Source organism: Pleurodeles waltl, chromosome 4_2 (genome assembly GCF_031143425.1).
Source record: "Pleurodeles waltl isolate 20211129_DDA chromosome 4_2, aPleWal1.hap1.20221129, whole genome shotgun sequence".
Lineage (NCBI taxonomy): Eukaryota > Metazoa > Chordata > Amphibia > Caudata > Salamandridae > Pleurodeles > Pleurodeles waltl.
Window position 1 is genome coordinate 1,021,500,629 of NC_090443.1, and position 21,750 is coordinate 1,021,522,378.

General features: G+C 45.3%; 1 protein-coding gene across 1 annotated transcript in view; it reads left to right on the forward strand.

Moving 5' to 3' along the window:
* Positions 1-21,750, forward strand: part of LOC138293608 (adhesive plaque matrix protein 2-like) — a 562,975-nt gene that overhangs the window by 215,842 nt on the left and 325,383 nt on the right. Inside the window, exon 7 of the mRNA XM_069232882.1 lies at positions 7,272-7,373. Coding sequence (XP_069088983.1) covers positions 7,272-7,373 — 102 coding nt within the window. The remainder of the gene's footprint in view (positions 1-7,271; positions 7,374-21,750) is intronic.

The window sequence follows — 21,750 nt, forward strand, 5'->3', positions numbered from 1 at the left end:
TCTGGACAGGGCCACTGTCCATGGGAGATCTTGGTCTTCTGGGGTGCAGGCAGTCCTCCTGAGGCTTTAAGAGGTCGCTGGTCCAGCAGGATGTGTCACCTTTTTGTAGCAGGGTCTTCAGAAGCTGGCGACAACCCGGTAGGGCTGGGACCAAAGCAGTTGGTGTCTTCGGTCTTCGCTGCTGGGGGTCAGTTTAGCAATCCTTCTTTCTTTGTGTTGTCTTCTTGAGGTCACCAGGAATCTGATGAGCTAGGTTCAGGGAGGCCCTTAAATCCTGGATTTAGGGGCTTTACAGGGGTCAGTAGCCAATGCCTACTGCCCCTGAGGGTGACTACACCCTTCCGGTGTCCTTCCCTTTGGGGAGGGGGACACAGACTTATCCCTATTGGTTCTTGTCCTCAAAACCAATATGGAGGATTCTACAGGGAGGGGGTCACTTCAGCTCTGGACACCTTAGGGGTGGTCCTAGCTGAAGTAGTCACGCCTCCTTGTTTTTCCTAAGTTTCCCGCCGGACTTGCCGCCAAAAGTGGGGCTTTGTCCATGGGGCGGTCATCTTCACTAGCTAGAGTGCCCTGGGGCACTGCAACAGGAGGCCTGAGCCTTTGAGGCTTACTGCCAAGTGTTATAGTTCTTGCAGGGAGGGGGTGTGAAACACTTCCACCCAGTGCAGGCTTTGTTTCTGGCCTCAGAGAGCACAAAGGCTCCCGCCCCCTGGGGTCAGAACCTTGTCTCTTAGTGGGAGACTGGCACAGACAGGTCTGTCCAGCACTAAAGGATTGGATAAGATACAGGGGGCATCTCTAAAATGCCCTCTGTGAGGATTTTACAATAAAGGGGTGCATCTCGACGTTGTCTTTTTCTCCCCACCAGCACACACAAGCTTTTGGCAGTGTGCATGTGCTATGTGAGAGGTCCCCCAGGGTGGCATACTACATGCTGCAGCCCTTATGGACCTTCCCTGGTCACAGGGCCCTTGGTACCACTGGTACCTTTTACAAGGGATTTCGTTGTGGGCCAGGGGTGTGCCAATTGTGAAACAGTGGTACAGTTTTAGGGAAAGAACACAGGTGCTAGGGCCTGGTTAGCAGGATCCCAGCACACACTCAGTCAAGTTAGCATCAGATATCAGGTAAAAAGTGGGGGGGTCCTGCAAACAAGGGGCCAGTTTCCTACACTGCTTTTTTGCTGTTTTGCTCTCTTTCTCTTGTTCTACTTTTGCCACTTTCTGCTTTTTCTGCGCCTTCCCCATTGTAGCTTCCCGTGCTTCCCTCCCTGCCGCTGCTGACCCTGCGGCCCCGCACCCACCCGCACAGCCCTTTTCCCATCTTCCCACCTCCCAGCTGTTCAGACTCTCACACCTGCCTCCCCTGCTTAAGGGTGGCCGCTGTGAAATGAGGGGTGACTCCACTGACCTTTCTGGTCAGTGTTTGTCGCTCCCTCCTGTGTGGCTTCACCTGCTGCTGTGACTGATCTCCATAAGAGTCTACCAGCTCTGAGATCAAGATCGAGGCCCGCCTCCACCCGCAGGCACTCGCCTCATCCCTGGTGGCCATCTGTTTCTTTCTGCTTTCTGTCTTTTGCTGCTTTTTCTCCGTTTTTCTTTCTTTCTCTTGTTCTACTTTTGCTGCTTTTCTGCGCCTTCCCCATTGCTGCTTCCTGTGCTTCCTCCCTGTTGCCCCTGTGGCCCCGCCCACGAAGAGCTTTTCCCGCCCTCCCGCCTCCCAGCTGTGCCGACCCTCCCACCTCTCTCCCCTCCTTAAGGGTGGCCACTACAAAGTGAGGGGCGACTTCACTGACCTTTCTGGTCAGCGGTTGTCACTCCCTACTGTATGGCTCCAACTGCTACTGCAACGGATCACCACAAGAGCCTGCTGGCTCTGAGATCGAGGCCCACCTCCACCCACAGGCACCGGCCTGCACCTCATCCCTGGTGGCCTAGTGGCCATCTGCTTCTGTCTGCTTTCTGTCTTTTGCTGCTTTTTTTCTGTTTTTCTCTCTTTCTCTTGTACTACTTTTGCTGCTTTTCTGCTTTTTTGTGCCTTCCTCATTGCCGCTTCCCGTGCTCACCTCCCTGCCACTGCTGTCACTGCGGCCCACCCGTGAAGCGCTTTTCCCACCCTCCCAACTGTCCAGACCCTCCCACCTCCCTCCTCTTCTTAAGGGTGGCTGAAGGCACTCCAAAGGCAAGCCATGTTCCTGTCCATGCCTGGACCATGCCCAGCGCCATGGACCCTGGTCCTTGCTCCATCCATCAGTTTGACGCCAAAGCCCTCAAATGAGGAAGATCCTCAGCCTGCCACCTAGCTGACCCGAGGAACACTCATGGACCCTTCTCGTGCTGCTAATGCTCCTGAACCCTCCTCTGACCATCACATGGTCCGGCACAAAGCCCAGACAGCCACCTCTTGTGCATACACGCTCCCTCGTCAAGCACGAAGACCGAATAGCCTACAAGAACACAGTCACCGTGCACCACTAGATCATCAGAGCTGCTAAAAAGGCCGCCATCCACCAGCACTCACAACAGCAAGGAGCTCTTCACCATTGTCAAAGAGTTCACAAACGCTGTGACAGGCACCTCAGTCATCCCTCCCTAGAAAGACCTCTGCGACAACCTCACCACCTTCTTCCACAGGGAAATCCAGGACACATACGAAGGCTTCAAGAACCAAAACCTGCCCGCACCACCCACTAACACCACTACGGACCCGGCGCCACACCAGATCTTGAACTCTTGGGCCCCCAGCACCACAAAGGAAACCCGGAAACTGAAAAACTCCATTCACTCGGGAGCAGTCTCGGACTGTGCCCACATCACATCTTCAACCTGGCCAGCGCCACAATAGCACCAGGGCTCTGCTGGACTATCAACTGATCCTTCGAGACTGCCACTTTCCCATCCGACTGGAAGAATGCCGAGATAAACCTGCTACTCAAGAAACTTACCACTGACCCAAAGGAGCTTAAGAACTACAGATCCATCTCTCTGCATCCATTCCCAGCCAAAGTAACAGAAAAGGTGTTCAACCAGCAACTCACTGAATTCCTCGAGACACACCAGATCCTAGACCGATCCTAATCCGGATTCAGGAGCAACCGCAGTACTGAAACATCACTCCTAGCAGCCACCAATGACATACATGCCATACTAGACCATGGAGATACAGCCTCTCTGCCGCATTTAATACCGCCTCCCACTCCACCCTCTGCGACAGACTCCACAATGCTGGAAGAAGCACTGGAATGGATCAGATCCTTCCTCACCAGAAGAACATAGATTGTCAGACTACCACCGTTCACATCCAAACCCTAAGAAACATGCTGGGGAGTCCCCCAAAGATCCTCATTCAGCCCGACGCTCTTCAACATTTACATGACCCCGCTCGCCAAAATCATCAGAGAACATTGTCTACTACCCCGACTATACCCAACGGATCCTCTCACTGACCGACCACCCAGCAAAGGCCAAAAGAAATGCCACAATGGAATGAGAGCAGTTGCCATCTGGATGGAAGCCAGCTGCCTCAAACTTAACTCTGACAAGATGGAGATCCTCTTAATCGGCCCACCTCCTCCACCTAGAATGACTCCTGGTGGCCTAGCGCACTGGGAAGCACTCCCCTTCCTACCAATCGACAAACACAATCTGGGCATCATCCTGGCCTCCTCTCTGTCCATGACCCGTCAAGTCAACGCCGTCATGTAGTCATGCTTCCACGCCCTTCGACTTCTTCAAAAGATCTTTAAGTGGTCCCCACAGAGATGAGGAGGACAGTCACCCACGCCCTTGTCAGTAGCAAACTGTACAATAGCAACGCATTCTATGCCGCCATCACCAAGAAACGGCATTCTAGACTACAAAGAATCCAGAAGGCAGCAGCTAGGCTCATCCTGGACATCCCAAGACACAGCCACATGTCCTCCCACCTCAAAGACCTACACTAGCTCCCAGTCAACAAGTGCATTACCTTCAACCTTCTGATACACACCTACAACATAGGTCCGGCCTACCTCAACCACAGCCTCACCTTCTGCGCACCCAACAGACAACTCCTTTCTTCCCAGCTCACCCTTGCAGCCATTCCCAAGATCCAAAAAAGCACAGCAGGAGGAAGATCCTTCTCCTATTTCGCAGCCCAGACATGGAACACGCTACCTCTCAAACTCAGACAGACCGCATCACTAAAGCAGTTGAAGAAGGACCTCAAGACCTGGCTATTCGATTGAGCAGCACACCAGCAAACAGCGCCTTGAGACCCAACGAGTGATAAGCTGCGCTATAGATTGAAAGCCACAGTGGAACACCATGGAATGTCTCCTCATCAATTCTCTTTACCCCACTAACATTTCCTGGGGACTATCATTATTTCAAGCAAATTTAGTTTAGGTAAGGTTAGAGAAAGGGTGAAAGTACTTAAAAGAAGTAAGCTAGGGTTTGGTTAGCGGTAAGGTAAAGGAAAAGGTAAGACATTGTTTTAGGAATTTTGCTAAGGTAGGACTAAGTCATAGCATAAAGGTAAGTTTGGAGATAAGGAAATATTTTGGATTTAGGATCAGAGAAATAGGCATTGGTTTGTGTTTACAATAGGCATAAGAGTACACAATGTGTTGACTTACAATTATGATTAAGTAAAATGCAAAGGAAATGTCTAGGTTTAGAATGATGGTAAAGATAAGATAGTGGATATTGCTAAGAGCTGGGGGACCTGGGTGAGGTAGACATGTGAATGTGGTGGTTGTGCTCTATTGTAACATTGTGAAAATGTTGAGGTAATCGTAAAATACGCGTCATTGATAAGTTCAGGCACTAGCAGATGACTGGATTTTGAGAAGCTAAAGGAAGGGAAAGTAGTGACAATCGCAAAGCCAGAAAGGGGCATATTGTTTTCTAATGAGCTGGAAACATGAGCAACTTGGCAAACTTAGCTCCCAATTCACACTTTTTTAGGTGCCATGAAAAATCACCAGTGTGACTGTAAGGTGTTGCTCTCTAAACATTCCATAAACATTCCATGGGCATAAGATTCTATTATACCGTGCCTTCTGTAACACTCTTGTTTTAATGCAGTGCCCCGATACACACAGCAAGCCAGAGTTGGGATGCTCTCTCACCAGACCAGTGGAGTTTGTACTTGCTGTGGTGGACTCAGAGGGAGTGGAAGGACTGCTGGGAACAGGAAGTAAAGCTTACATCTAACTGAATCAGTTTAAGAGATCTTCTTCACAGATTCCTAAGAAAAGGATTCCAAAAGAGAAACCAGGGGTTTCCAGTGATCCTCTTTTCAGCTTCCTTTGCACATTTTGGTCTTAAGATGGTTGTAATCAAATGCAAATGGTCACATTAAATCATTACTGAAATAGTGTTCGCGATATTGATTGTAATACAACCTACAAACGTGTCATGGACTTTGCAAGAGAAGGATGTCAGCCTGCATGCAAACATCATTGGTTGAATCAAGGGGAAGGTGCAACATCACCTAAATTACTAGATCTATTGCCTGAGAAAAGTGATGACACACAACTGTATTGTGGTAGAATTTACTTCATTATCTTTTTTCAAATACAACTACTCAACGGGGCAGGCAGACATTTTGATCTGATGAGAATCTTCCTAATTTGATACAGATCTCTCCCAGTACAAAGGTGAACAGAGACACTGATGTGGGTGTAAATAGCTTTTCAAGTTAGTAAGAGTAGCAGTAAATATTATGTATATCCTTTTAATGCTGATTTGATGGAATAATTTACTTACATAATGATCATTTATTTTGCCTACTGTTCGGTGGTGATGTATTTTCCGTCTCCATTTTAAAATTGTTGTTATAAAGTGGTAAAGTAACATTGCAACATAGGAACCACCTGAGATTTGAGTGCTTGTATCGATCTTTATTTATTCTTTTTTCCTTCATAGATATAATAATAAAATGCACGTCCCAAATGAAAGGCTTGTTAACTGAAAAACATCACTAAACTTTTTAAATTGCATATTTTTCAGTTTCAGCATATCGCAGCATGTTATTTACTTAATCTTTTGTGGCACATGCTTTCAGTAAACATTATTTAAAAAAATGCCTCAGCTTGTGAAAGCCACACCTTTTGGCTTTACCAATGCTTGTTTAACTTTCACTTCTTGATCTTTACAGTCAATCAGGTACCTATAGCACAGCTTGTCATCTGAGTGGGTATCCAGGAGCTAGATGCAGGTGTTTATTCAAAAAGCTAGTTTTTCCGTCCCTTTCTGAAGTGGGTGAGGGAGGGTGCAGCCGGGAGGGGTAGGGAAGGGTGTTCCAGGCTTTGGCGGTGAGGTGGGAGAAGGAGCTTCCTCCTCTTGTATTATTAATCGAGTCTTGCTTCACAAATCACTATGTGAACGCTGTTGTGACAGGCAGTCAGGGCTCAGATAATCAGGATACTTCTCATAAAGGGCTCAGAAGGCCAACTTACAAATGATGATTCCATGAATGGGGCGCTAGGAAGGCTGCAGAACAGTCACAATGAAAGTAATACTTACTGCATTCTGATTACTGCATTCAAATCAGATTGCTTAACAGTGAATGTGTGCAATTATGTTATATTTAAATTCAAGTTTCATGCTTGACATCTTATTTTTCGTGTTCATCTTTTATTATGCTTTAAAAGCTAATCCAACTCTATATAAAATGAAAAATGTGCTGTAGAATGCACCATTTTTGTCCCATATTTTCTTTGGAGGAAAAACCCCAAGCCCCTTGTAGTGTTTAGGCCACTCGCTATGCACGGGGTCTGGTCTGACAAAATTTGCTAGGGCTGCTTTGGGTTCGCAGTGTGGCCCTGATTATGCATGAAGTTTTTGAAAAAACAATAGTCCAGCAAAACAGTTAGAAGCTTTCTCAAAGGCTAGACCTAAACGTTTTAATTTCTTTACCTGCTCCTGGTTTCTGCAGTTCGGACTGGCTCCTGTCATCCTAAAAGTGTGTCTGGTATCCTTGACTATTTAAACATATAAACAAATTAGATTTCAATTAGAATGTCAATGCTGGCAGTGCTTGCATGTACATTTGCATTTAGAATAATGAATGTTTTTCTTTTCTCATCTGGCTATAAAACTCTGTGTGAATTTATGCTTGAATTGGCAAATGGATTACTGGACCAGGGCCAAATAGGCAGAATGAACTAAACTTGGAGGCTGTGTTAATAGTCCTTCAGTATCTTGTGAAAATGACATATTGAGTTGATTTATTGGATGCCTTAACATTGTTTTATTTTGTTGTGTTTTTTTTCTCTCGCCTAGAGGTACCCTGCACCACAGATAATTGCATTCATGGTTCCTGTTCCTTATATAATAACAAGTGCATCTGTGCCCCTGGTTACAAAGGACCAGCCTGCAATAAAGGTGAGAAGGAGTGGTGGATTGAAAGCATTGGCAAAAATCACAATGAAACCAAGCATGTAAAGTCTCAAACCATTCCTATTGATCTGTCTAATTCACATAATGGTCATACAAAATCTGTTCCCAGAGGTTTGTTTATTAAAATACATTTTACCCAAGTAATATCTTCTCCACAGAAAAATGCAAATATCAGGCATATCAAAGTTCTCCCATGAACACTGGTTACAACCACCACAACACTTGTCATTGAAAACCAACCTTTTGATCTCCATTGGTGTATTTCCTGTTTCATATACAAGGATGTATATGCAAGTTAAATATGTCAGTCAGACAGGCAAACTAATTTAAGCATGTGTAAAGGCGGTGCACAGGCAGTTTTCCTAGTGATAAAAAGCACAAAGTTAAAAAACAACAAAGTTAGGGTCCAGAAAAAGGTGGAAAATCAGGGGTGGCTATTGTCACGTCCACCGCAACCCGGGAGCATACAAAAGAACACACCACACACAGAGGTTGTAACTAACGTCTTTATTCATCAGTGTACAACATCAAACTGAAACTTCTCATTATGTCATAACTGTTAATAACCACCCCTTAACACCTCCCAACTGATTACATAATTCTTTCACTGAGTTCCTCCAGGGCCGCTGGGTCCTAGTGCTCATAGTCTAAAGACATAACAGCTATGTAGAAAAGGCAGATTTGCTACAGTAGAAATCTATAAAAAACATTCTTTGTCAGCATGTGCATCTCATATCTTCCTCACATTGCCTAATTTTCAAGCTTACATCCAATGCCAACAAAATAACCAGAATCAATAGCATTCATCACCACTCCCTCAGGAATAATAACTTATTTAACGTACAGTGTATGAATCATATCAACTCTCAACTTATCTCATCACAACTATCAGATATTCGTAGATGATTTTAAACTTATACTGGGGACCGTGGGAGGATTAGAAACAAAATTTAGGGGAATATATTTTCAACATTGACCTTTACAGAAGCAGAGGCAATTTTAGGCTAGGGGCATCTAACATAAAGGACCTTATTACGACAGTGGCGGCCCAGCAACCGCCAGCCGGCGCCAGGGCCGCGGCGGAGGCATAGGTGATGCAGAACTCAAGTTGCGGTGGGCCGTGCTGATGCTTACTGTCATATTGTCTGGATGTTGCCAGATTTTGAGACCTGTTATAAGCCCAAAGCTGTTCAAGTACAAAAACAAATTCAGTCCCAAGCACACCACCACCAGCCCAAATTCAGCCCAAGGTTTGCATCTTACAAATAACACAAACATAACGCTCAGGAAATATTTTAAGCATATTTCTAATTTCTATTCAATTTGAATATAGTAGGATGAGGTTCACTTGGCATCCCTGCACTATTAATAAGTGCTCATTAATCCCCCATGTGACCTTCTGTAAGCACAAATCGATTATTTAAACTGTGGCAGCCTACCTTAAATTGTGTGCAGTCTTTCTTTATTCTAATGACCTACATATTCATAAACACACATCACTATTCCTCAGTGCACTACCCACGATTCGGAAACTGTGACCCTGCAGTTACATGCTCAGCCATCTGATGGTATTGCCTTAGCAAACTGAGATTTCCTACTAGAATGATTAATTTCCACCAGATTAGTTTAACTTGCATTTTTTTTCATTTACGGTTTTTGCTTTTTATTTTATCTGCAGGTCCATGTACAAGAAAGGCAGAAATTAGGGAATAGTTCATTCTTATTGGTCATGGTAGGATCCCCCTCCCTTTGTACTCTGGATCATTTCTGCCAGCGCCCCACCATTGCTCTTTAGCCGCTTCCCCTCAAGCTCCCTACACCCTTGGCCTGACCACTCCCAGAATGCTATGCAGAAGTGTCTGTGCCCAAGCCCTCTACTGCACATGCGCGATGTGCATTACATGTTGCTGAAGTGATTTAAAAAATAGCAGCACTTCCTCCAAGATTCATGCTATTTCAGCAGAGAGGGCAGTGAAAGGCTGCTCCAAATTGTGGAGTGGTGGCCCTGGTCCCATTCACACTAATATTTGCCCTCAGGAAGAGGGTCACTATTTTCCCAAGGGATGGGGCTGAGTCAGTTGTTAATCGTCTTTGCTTTGGATAGAACTGTCTGGCTTCTATGGCTGTAGAGTGACATCAGAGCCTCAAGTTGTACCTATCCCAGGGCTCTTCCACCTTTTCCTCCCTGCTCCCTCCTGGATACCATGCACACCAAAATGAGGGAGGGACCCAGGAGCATGAGGTGATAAAGGAGCACTACAGTGATGGGGTATCAGCAAGAACATGAAGAAGAAGAAGTCCAAGATTAAACAAGCATTTGCAATGCAATGGGTCTCACGTTTGCTCGAGTTAGAGCTATTAGTGTTGTATATTCTTAACTGGACTTTTCTTGCCACATAAATTGACAAATGGAAAGTAAAACAGTTGACATTAGTAAGCCGATACAAAGCGCCACGGCGGCCATGAGCATGAGCGCTAAGGAGAGACACAAAAAGAAAAAGAAGTTTGCTCACAGTCAAACATATCGGCAAACAAGCAATTATCCATGTAACAGGGTTGATGGCCAAGGCAGTCACAAAACTGCCCCAAGAAGGGACAAATGTAAAACATTTACCAATGACAACAAAGGATTTTTTAAAAGCGAGCCCATGGGTGAGGTGGGCGTGGTTAAAAGCCCACATACATACCAACACGTCGAAAAAGCAGCGTTTGTGCACTGCTATGCTTGACCTGAAAAGGGAGGTGATGTGGGTGACAGATGCAACAAAGGAATGTGTGGTGTTCATGGCAGAGGTGGATGATGTTAATAAGGTTCAGGATGGTAAAATCAAAGAAAACCAGTGCACACCATAAGTAGTCAGATAAATAAATCCGAAGTGGAAAGAAAAGTGCAGAGTCCAATCAATGTGTAGCAGTTGATGAGGATTTTATTCCTTGTAGATATAGTATAGTCTGCGAACAGCCGGCACGTGTTTCGTCACATGGACTTTTTCAAGGCAGAAATTTTGATGTGGGTAGTTCTTGCGAAGAGATCTGGAATGTTTCCGAGAAACCAAATTAATTTATGTGGTCAATCTGGGAGAATATGCACCATGAACTAAAGGCAGTCATGGCAGTTGAGTTCCGAACGTGGAGTCTCTGATATCATTAAGTGAGATATCAAAAAGAGAGCAGGGCCGTGATTAGCCTGAAATTAACTTCAAAAGTCGGTCCGCGAAACAGGGAAGTTAGGATGGTGCTTGTCCACAAATGCATCAGGTCTGCTTTACTGCAGTATCAGCCATTCACCACCTCCAAGGCTCCATAGAAATATAGCCATTACATCTGCAAATATCACATCTCAGAAGTTGGCAAAGGTGCTCTGCTCCTTCCATAGATGTTCTTTCCTATTGTTGCCATTCCAGCAGTTCTGGACAAGCAACTAGGTCAAACTTCCCCTAGCTCCATGGCTCAAACAAAGGCATCCAACTCCGCCAACAATTACTGAGGACAGCTGCCAGCTTAAGTAGTACAGACTGTAGGAAGCAGGACATGAGGTCTGAAGGAGGACAGCAGAGACTGAAAGATGCAGCCAAAGAGTACAGAGAAATGTAGGGTATGAGGTCTTCAGGAGGGAAGTACTTTGGAAAGCAGGGCTAGAGGTCCAAAATGAGAACAGGGACTGGGGGAGGGAGTACAGGCTAAGGGCCGCCAAAAGGGTGTGGCGAATGATGGATACGGTGGGCTATGTGAAGTACCCAGTGTAGGAAGGTGGCCTGGTGTGTGGTGAGCTCCTATAGTGTTATCACCTTATTCCAGGTCCAGGTATCCCCTATCAGTGAGGTGTAGACAGTGTGTAGGAAGCCAGGGCTCTCTAGAGGTAGCTGTGGATGAGCAGCCAAGACATATCTAGGAGACATGCAAAGCTTCTGCAATACTACCACAGTCACACACCACTTACACACATGAAAGAACCACACAGTGTTACAAGAATAAAGGTACTTTCTTATGGTAACACAAATATTAATATAGTGTATAGGCACCACTCCACTAGGAGGTGAGTATACATACTATTACACATTAGATGTCAGTGCTTAGCATAGAAACAATATAGCAAAAAAGTAGAAAGTAATGTGGGCCCTAGGGGGGGAGACAAACCATATACTAAGTAAGTGGTATACAAAAAGAAATCCCCCACCCAGGGATGTGGAATCTGAAGAAGGGAGCTGGAGGAACTAGGAACCCCAAAAGGTAAGTTCTAGAATGACTCCCAGCGACCAGGACAAGAGAGGTAAGTACCTGTTTTCCCCTTAACCCACAGGAAAAGTTTGCCAAAGGATTGTGCAAGACACAACCAAGACTGAAAGAACCTAAAGGTGGATCCTGGCAGAAGAGGACCTGCAAAGGAAGGGGACCAAGTCCAGCTCAAGATGGAGTGTCCAGTTGTGGGAGTCTGGTAGTTGCAGGACCAGGTCGCAGTGAAGACAAGAAGACAGCTGCGCAGCACTGGAGCAGAAGAAGCAGTTCAGAGGTGATGAAGTCGATGTTCCACAATGGAAAAAGAGTTGAAGCCAGTCAGTGGTGTTGGAAAACCACCAAAAAGCCTTGACAAAGGCAAATGTTACAAATGCAGAAATGCAGAGCTGCCGGGGACCAACAAGGTCCAGGGGGATTCAACCCAGGGTGGAGAGTCCCATGTGACCCTCAGCAGTGAGGAGAGTTGGAAGTCGAGGAGGCAGCACCCACCCTCAATTCACAGGCAGCAGGCACAGGAGTTGCAGTGAGACCCACTCAGCACACCCGAAGAAGGATCCCACATTGCTGGAGCAGCAGACAGGAGACCAGGCAATGCAGAAAGAGGTGCTGGGGGCCAGGGCTACACAGAGCCTGAAGACCCATTGGAAGAGAAGACAACAAGCCTTGGCAGCTGCAAGGGTCTTGGTGAACAGGGGTACTGTCCTGCAAGAAGAGGCAAAGACTCACCACCACCAAGTTGGACAGCTGGTAGAGAGGACAGAGGGGACTATTCCAGACTACTACTTGTGTTGCAGGACCCATGCAGAGTTGCAGAGGAGAGGATCCACGCAGCCGGACGTTTTTGCATTTGGTTCCTGCGGATGCAAGGGAGTGACTCCTTCACTCCAAGGGAGATTCCTTCTTCCTTCTAGTGCAGACTGAAGACTTGCCACCCACACAGGATGCACAGCTGGGGAAATGTTGCAGATGCTGATGCTGGAATGAGCTGGCGAAACAAAGTTGCAGAGCGAAGTCATCGCTGGAGCTGCAGATTGTGGGTTGCTGTGATGTCCAGTTGCGGTTCCAGTGGCCAAAAGATGAAGTAAACAATGTAGAGGAGTCCTGGTGGAATGTTCCACATCAAATCTGAGGACCCACCCAAGAGGGAGACCCTAAATAGCCCTAAAATGGGGTGTGGTCACCTGCAAGGTGACCACCTATCAGAAAGGAGCACTGATGTCACCTGCCATGCAACTTTTCACGCAGGCTGCAAAGGCACGCCTGCAGACACATTTTACATGGGCTCCCACGGATGGCATAATACATGCTGTAGCCCATGGGGATCCCCTAGTGGCCCAATGTCCTGGGTACCTAGGTACCATATATTAGGGACTTACATGGGGGCACCAGTATGCCAATTGTGGGGTGTACAAGGTCAGGACAACCACATTTAGAGGAAGAGGACAGTCACTGGGGGCCTAGTCAGCAGGAACACAGTAAAAACACACTGACAGCAGGCAAAAATTAGGGGTAACCATGGCAAAAAGAGGGCACTTTCCTATACCCAGGGGCCGTGTGAGGCATGGAAGGGGTGATGAAATGTCCATGGTGAGACAAGATGCATGAGCTATCCTCCTTGCATGCTGCTGCACTCAGACTGGATCTATTTTCCTGAGACCACTGCCTCTCGTTCGTGAACATGCACTGCCCAATAACTCCAATGACTTTGATCTGATGTATCATTGTCATGTAAAGCACTTTGACCTATCCACCTTCACTCAGAAGCAACATTTTCTGCTGTCATTATTTTGCCAGCTGTGCAAAAGCCTGGACTGGCCATACTGGCCATCAGTGATTTCCCTGGGAAGTTGGAAAGGTGGGGCTGCTTTTGTTACTGGGGGACAGTTTTGTAGCAGTGCAACACATTTAAAAGCACTGCAGAGTTCCTGTATAGCCAACCGTTTTCACAATAAAAGTGACAAGATAACTCTGGTGATTAGTGTACCTGCTGGAGAGCGACCTGAGTTTTGTCTAGTGGCAGTTTTGTCTCATCTAAGATAGTGCAGAGGGTTCATGTGCCTGCAACAAAGAACATGTACTATGCACATCACAGAACAATATTTTATGTGCCTAGCTCAGTAGGAAACTGCTTTTGTCACAAAGATGCTTTTGTCAATGTGCAGTTCATAAGTTACAATCATAATCTAGCACAGTGAGCTGCGAACTGCCAACAAAGAGCTGCATGCAAATTGCATGGTACAGGTTACAAAGTTATTTTGCTAAACAGGGTTTGTTTTGGTAGAAATAATTTGTTATTAGTAAACTCAACCCTGACCACTGTGTTATGTCCTGAATCCTGAGTTTATACTTCTCCAGGCCAAGTACTCTTAAAAAATGCCTAGCAGTATGGAGTGCATGTGAATCCTGCACCTTATAGTTCCCTATGTCCTATGTAACCTTTTTCTGTACACTGATCCACATATGTATTATTTGTTGTCTCTCTATTTGTGTGTGATGTAAAGTGCTCCAACACCCTGCACTGAAATACATGTGATAGACGTGCTTAGTAGAGATGAAAGGCACTGCTAGTGGGTGATAGTGAGGGAATCATTGAAGAGCCCTAATAAAGATTGCTGTATCCTGGTGCACTATAAGGTGATAATTTACTATGCTTTAAAAACTAAAACAATTGAATATATAATCAAAAAATGTGTAGTAGAATGCATCATCTTTGCTATGTTTTCCTAAATTGGGCTAGAATACCCCTCCAACCCCAAAGCCCCAAAGTAGTAGTCAGTATCACTTGCTATATACACAATGGGGGCTAGTTTGGCAGAATATGCCAGGGATGTTTTGGGTTCCCAATCTGGCCCTGGCTGTGCACACCCTTCACACACTTTCCCATCAGTCCATAGCTCTGCTTGCTCGTAAGAAAGCCCTTGGATTGGATAAGAAAATCAAAACTACAGAATCGCCTGGGCAAATTTGAATTGGTGCTTAAACAATCATATATCTGTGTGTATTCAAGAGACTAAGGATTAGATTTAAACCCATATGACAGTGACAGCCACTCCCCATACCTCACATGATTTCAGCCTCAACTCTTGAGCTTTCAATCATGCCCAGTCAAGAACATTCATCCACCTCCTGAACGTACCCAGGCTGTTAGACTGTTAAAGGGATTCCGTTTGCAGCAGTCGTGGCTTGCGAGTGTTACAGGGGCAGGGCGGCGTGCGGGGGGGAGTAAGGCGGTTTGGAAATATTCATAAAATGTTTTCAATTAAAAAAAATAAACGTACCTGTATGCCGTGTATGTCGCCGCTACTCCATCTCCTCTGCAGGCTGCAGGCTGCAGGCACAGGCTCCCAGCTAATCCCTGCTGTGCACTCCCCCTCACTGTTTTTCACCCCTGTGGCCCCACCCTTGTAAAAGAAAACGATAATAAGCTAAGTTTATTATCGTTTTCTTTTAAAGGTTTTGCAGCTGCCGCTGCTGGATGGGGGGTGACGCTCCTCGGCCCTAATGGAGGAGCTGCCCCTGGTTTGCAGTATGTATTATTCAAGACACAGTTTGAATGAAACAAAACTACAGAAACACATCTGAGGAAAATACAATGAGCACTTAAGTGACAATCAGTCTGCGCACTCCGCAGAGAGCCCAAGGATTGCAAGAGCAAGTAGTCTGAACACCATTGTGACAGTGACAGGCGTTGTGATAAACTCCCTGGCCTTACAGCTCCAGCTACAGCACTTTCAATCCTGCCCTGCAGTATGCCCAATTAAAAGTTTGTATGTTGAGTGGGAAATGCCAGAAAAACACATCTGATAACATCATATACACCTAGGAAATTAAGATTACCAGTAAGTAATTGGGGCATTAGTTTACCTCTCTGTCCAGAGCTTAAGCTATAAAAGAATGACTGCCTGGGCACAGACCTCATCTCAGAGGAATGACTGCCCGTGCAATTGAATGTTGGTGCACTGAATACTAAGGCTGTGTAGTCCTAAATCCACCTTATGCCTCTTTGACTTACTACACAACACTCCCTGCTCCTTTATTTCACTCTTGTGCGTTCCTGCTTTCTCCATTTGTGACTTTTTTCAGACTTTCTCTTCCTCTGTCTTTCCCCTTTGTGTGTTTTTCCCTTTCTTGCTCTCTTAAAAGTCTGATGTGGAAACATAAGTGCCAGTGCCTGAAAAAGAGTGCTGTGGCCCTCACTAGCTCACATTGAGCACTGTCTATGTCCCTTGTCATCATCTCATTCATTATATTTGAGGTATACCAAAGAAAAAAACCTTTGACTGAAACAAGACAATTCAACCATCAGAATAAACATGCTTGAGTTTAATCCATACTTAATGTGAAGAAATAATAATCAAGAATGTTTAGGACATGAATGGCTTCACAACCAAAACACCATAATGTAATTGATTATCAACTACATTATTCACTCTAAAATGCCTCACAAAAGTATTGTCCAAGGCCCAATTGGCAGTTCTGGAGATCTCCTGAATGAAGACTCCTGAAGCTCTGCCCCAGAAGCAGCCATGACTATCCTAGTTTTGCCTTAACCAAATCCTGATCCTAAGCAGATTGATTTTTCTGAATGGCTGTGGACTTCATCCACCTGCTAAATGTCATCTTCATGGCGTTCCTCCTGCTACCTACTTGACTGAAAGTCACAAAGCGATGGTTGGATCTTCTAAACACCTGTGATCTGTCAAGAAATAGAAATCACTCTATTAACATCCAAAGTATGCAAGCCATTATCCTCCTCTAGGAGGGAGAAGGAAAGAAATCCACTTCCTTGTGAAGTGTGAAATGAACAGTTAACCTTTGGAACAAAAGAAGAGTCGAGTCTCAAAGTAACCCCATCCTCAAAAAATCTAAGAAACGGTGGGTGACAAAGTAAAGCTGACAGTTACCCAATCCTACCAGCAGATGTAATAACCACTAATCAGTAAGAAACACAATTTAAAAGAATTCACCTCTCAACCTCAAAACTGATATTTTGAGATTTAGAGAAAGAGGAAGTTAGGGAGTTCTGAGAGAAAAAGGAAAAAGAGGAAAAATCCCAGGCAGATCTTTGGAAATGGGCTTTAACATCGGCAACCATGATCGGTGAGGCCAGAAGGGCACCACAATGATTATATCCACCTTCTCCCACTGAGGGAGTGGGATGCATTTCCACACCCTTTTCTATATTCTCTGAGATCATACACTTTTGGACCAGGCCCTCTCTGCACAGCCACCCCCAAATATTTTCCTTCACCCCTCCTGTTTTCTGTGCCATTTTTGTTGCCTTTAGGACTCTGTGCACTTTAACACTGCTAACCAGTGCAAATGTGCTTGTGCTTTCTCCTTTAAGCTTTGTAAAATCTTACACCCAACTGGCACATTTAGTTTACATGTAAGTTGCAAGTGAAGTGATACTACATGTACCCAGGACCTGTAAATTAAATGCTGCTAGTAGGCCTGCAGCACTTATTGTGCCACCCACTTAGGTGGCCTTTTTAAACCTGCCTCAAGCCTTTTGCAAGGTCCAACCCTTCCTTTTTAATACATATAAGTCACCCTAAGGTAGGCCCTAAACAGCCCTTAGGGAAGAGGGAATTGTATTTTGAAAGTTTGAAATGCACTACTGTTACTGAAAAATCCTAAAATGATTTTTCACTACTTCAAAGCCTACCTACCCCATAGGATAACATTGGGTTATCTTATTACACTTAATAAGTAGTAACGTTTGTTTGGGAGCAGGTGGGAAAGTTATGTTTGATGTCTGAGGAATTGTAATTTAAAACCCACGTTTATGGTAAAGTAGGATTTTAGGTCACAATTCTGAAAATTAGACTTTCAGAAAATTAACATTTTCCTGTCCTAACAACTTGGCTCGTGCAGCTGGTTCCTGGGTCACATGCCGAGGTGTAGTTGGCAGAGGTGGTCTTTGTGTATTCCTCCCAGACAGCATCACAATAGAGGGTCTGGGTTCTAACAGGATGGGCAATCCTGGCTTAATGGGGGAAGGAGATTTCACCTACCACACTTGCAATCCAAAGGCACTGGACTAGCACACACACAAAGGACTTTGTACTAGGCTATTGTGCCCCAGAGAGACTGGGAGGAGGCAGCGAGGCAGGAAATTCCAGACACGTCTGTTAGGGGAAACTCCAGAAACTTCTTCCACTTCAAAGTGGGCACCAGGTATAAAATTGAGCTCCTCAACCTACTCTTCAGTACACTCCTTTCTCTGTGAATACTACAGAAGTACGCCTTGCTGCTTGAGGCCTGCTCTGGTTGCTGAGAAGGAAGGCTGGACCTGCACCCTTTACCCCGGGCCGAAGTGATTCCAAGGTCCTGCTGACTGATCTCCTGTTCTGATCTACAGGGACATAGTAAGCTCCGGAGGCCTCCCTGCATCTGCCCAGGTGATCTGCTGCCAGCACCCTTGGTGTGGCATCAGTTGAGCCCCTCCTTGAAGAAAGAAAGAAAGAAATCCTGAGATTTTGTGCTCTTCGTGACCACAAACAGACCTGTTCACGGCAATATCTTGCCACCCGCCAGCACTAAGCTCCAGTGAACTTGACTCTTCGTGCTACAGTGACCTCCAATGGCGACTGGCAATGCCTAGCCATGCCATGCCTTGTATTTTCCATGATGATATTTGATTTCGGTTCATATCTCACTGTGCTATATTAGGATTCTATCTTATGAACTGCAATTAACAAAATTGTCCCTGTGACAAAAAACAATAACCCACTTAGCTGTCTACATAAAAAACAATTCTTTGATGTGCATGTCGTGCATTTTGCTATGCTGGAGGTACACTATGCTTCTGTGCTACTTTATGGTGAGTCAAAACACAGACAAGACAAAACTCATATCTCTCAGACAGATACACTAAACTAATCACCAAAGTTAAAACTGCCATTTTTATTATGGCCTATAAAGTGCTGGCACATAATCTGATGTCTGTGCTTTAATCGTGTAAGTAGTGTCAAAATGCAACTACCCCTCTCCACCTCCCCAGAGTTTTGTCCTGGTGAGGTGACACCAGCCCCTCAATAAAAGCAGAAAGCCCTGCCCTAGGCTGGGGCAGGAGGAGGCCCAGCAACTTCTGTAACTGCACAGCCAGGCCCATTACCACTCTGTGTGTGATATTGGGCCAAACAGAATGAAAATGGGCTGATAGAAGCCTGTGCTAGACTGGGGAGGGGATACTGCATGCCACTGAGTTCACAGCAGGAGTCTGAGATGGCCCCTGTAGTGAATGTTAAAGAACTCTGGGGCTTTTTGCAAGGGGACAGCCCAGCTCCCTGCAATGTCCAAAATTACGGACAAAAGGCGTCCATGAAAGAAATCATAATGGACCTGAATCCCAAATTCCGTACGGTCCGTAAACTTACGGACAGGTGGTCACCCAATGTTCACATAGTCGCTCAGGGGAACCTTTCCCTACTCTGGGAGAAACAGAGAAGCAATTCCAACTCAGAGTACCCTATTCCCACAACAACCATGCCATCCAGGCTACTCACGCTGCAGAGCGTTCCACTGGTGCATGGCATCCAGATGACTGCTGGACAGCACTCTCCATCTAGCAACTCAGATCTCATTCTAATGCAAATGATGAGTCCCAGCCACAGGCAGGTTCCAGAAGATACTCTAACACCATGAGATGGTATGATCCTGTCCTGGGTGGGTCCAGGCTGAGGGATGTCACTACTCTGCAACCTGCGGCCTGCGCCCATTCACACTACCACACCACTCGTTACCCTGGCAACCTGCTCCCCCTCCACCCCAAGTACAGCGTGTGCTCACAGCAGCTAAAAGCTGTTTATTTGGACACCTCAGCTGATGCTGTTACTAGTTATACACACATAGCTCAGCTCTAGGAGCTCTGGATTGCATGACGACAGAAGTTGAGGTAGTAATGAGGGGAAAACGTCCAATTTGCATTAGTCTAACCTCTGATGAGTGACACTTGACACAGCTGAACACTGTTCTGAACCTCTGTCACAGCTTCCCATATGTTTAAATGAATGAAGAACAACTGCCTGCAGCTGAACACAGATAAGACAGAAGTAATGATGCTCGACCTTCCCCGACAAACCCACGACATCCCACCTCAGGCAACAACACTGGCTCCCCGTACATAAGTGATGCCAATTCAAGCTGCTGACCCATGCACACAAAACTCTACACAAGACTACGCTCCACCTCCCTTTCACTTGCCCATACTCCCCACATCTACTAAAGCAGAAGTAGAGGGAGCTTCCATCCCTACATTGCAGCAAAGACCTGGAACATCAGCTGCATGCAACTTCGCACCATCACCTTACTTCTCAGAATACCGACTGGCCTTCAAGACCTGACTGTTTTGAATAAGGCTCCGGGACCTGCAAGCGCCTGTATACTCTATCAGGTGATTAGCCCCATTTTATAAATCCTGATTGTTTGATTGATTTAAACTACTAGAGTCCTTTTTCATTTGTAGTTCTGTTGAACTCTCCCCTGGGGATTGGCTCACTTGATGTCAGGGGATACTCATTTCCCCTTCATCACTGAATATTTTCCATCAGCTGGAAGCCACCAGCCATATCAGAATGGTGACACGAGGGTGAGAACTGAAATACTAGTTGACTTGCTTTCTGAAGTGTTCCATGCAGATTAGTTTTCATATTGTTTATTTTAACCACTGTAATATTGTTTGGTGTTAGGAGCACTCCCTAAGATCTTATTTATGCTTCATTGCCTGTGTTTATATTTCCAAGGTTTTCTGTTAATATTTTCACTTTTTCTCCTGAGGACCCTGATGATGAGGACTGGCTAACAAGGATCTTGCCACGTTGTTTGTCCCACTAAGGGCCTGATCACGAGTTTAGGTTCTATGTATTGCATCTGATAAATAACAATATCAATGGGTATGTTATTTATTGGGTGCAATAAATAACATGTATTACAGAGTATTGGAGAATAACCGGTATTTTGGTCTTAACACACCAAAATCTACGTGAATACTGCATGCTTTCCTCACATTAAATTTCAGCATGTTTGACCTTCTGAAATCTAATGAAAGTTGAGTTATTTCCCACCTATAATTATTGGATGCTCTATATACCTTCAAACTCGTAATTCCGACCCATGCGTAAAGTAGACCACTTAGGACGGTTAGGTGACCCCATCGCTCTTCCACCCAATCATCCTCCATCGGCCAGGAGTAATAAGCCTAATTAGAACGGTGCACGGGCGTGAGGTTGATTCCAATGTGTGCTCTTTATAGATTAACTTTGTTTTTATCTTGCATGTTTTCACTCTAAAAGTGAAAGTGGTGATAAATGAAGCATTGGAAGCCACTTTGTTTCATAATTAACAGGTTCTTAGTACATTTCACCTTTGTTTCGAGGACCCTTCCTCTCTGTTGCTGTCTACTATGTATGCATCTCTTTTCTCTCCCTCTTGTATTTCTATGTTCATCTACTTCAGAGCTCTACCCTTGTTCAGAAATAGAACACATTTTAAGTTTCATTTAAACACTGCAATGCCTATGCAAAGTTTTAAAACATTTGAGAAAAGAAAACTTCTCTCAAGCGCAAAGCCTGCCTCGAGAAGTTGTTTATTTTTTGTCACTGCCTTCTTGGGTGATAGGTTTAGGCTTAGCAAAAGGTTTGTTTTGCCACATCAAAATGGTAGTTTAAACCTCACACACAGGCTGCAATGACAGGCCTGAGACATGTCTAAAAATGCTACTTAAGCAGATGGCACAATAAGTGCTGCAGGCCCACTAGTGGCATTTAATTCACAGTCCCTGGGTACGTGTATTAACAATTTATTAGGGGTTTACAAGTAAATTAAGGAATGTAAGCCAATTTCTCTTTGTTTAAAGAAGAGAGGACATGCACTTTAACCACTAGTTAGCAGTGAAAAAGTCCCTAGAGCCAACAAACAGTTTCCGAAAACGAGAGGGATGAAGGCAAAAAGCTTGTGGTGTCACTGCAGAAAGGGCCACCTCCAACACAACTCCCACCTCCAGCCAAAAGCCAGGGTAGGCTAATCAATACCTGGATGGGCTTCGCTGCTTGGGTGCTAGAAAGTGGACGAAGACCCTCTTGTACAGTGACACTTGACCGTTTTATGCCTCTCTGATTTCAGT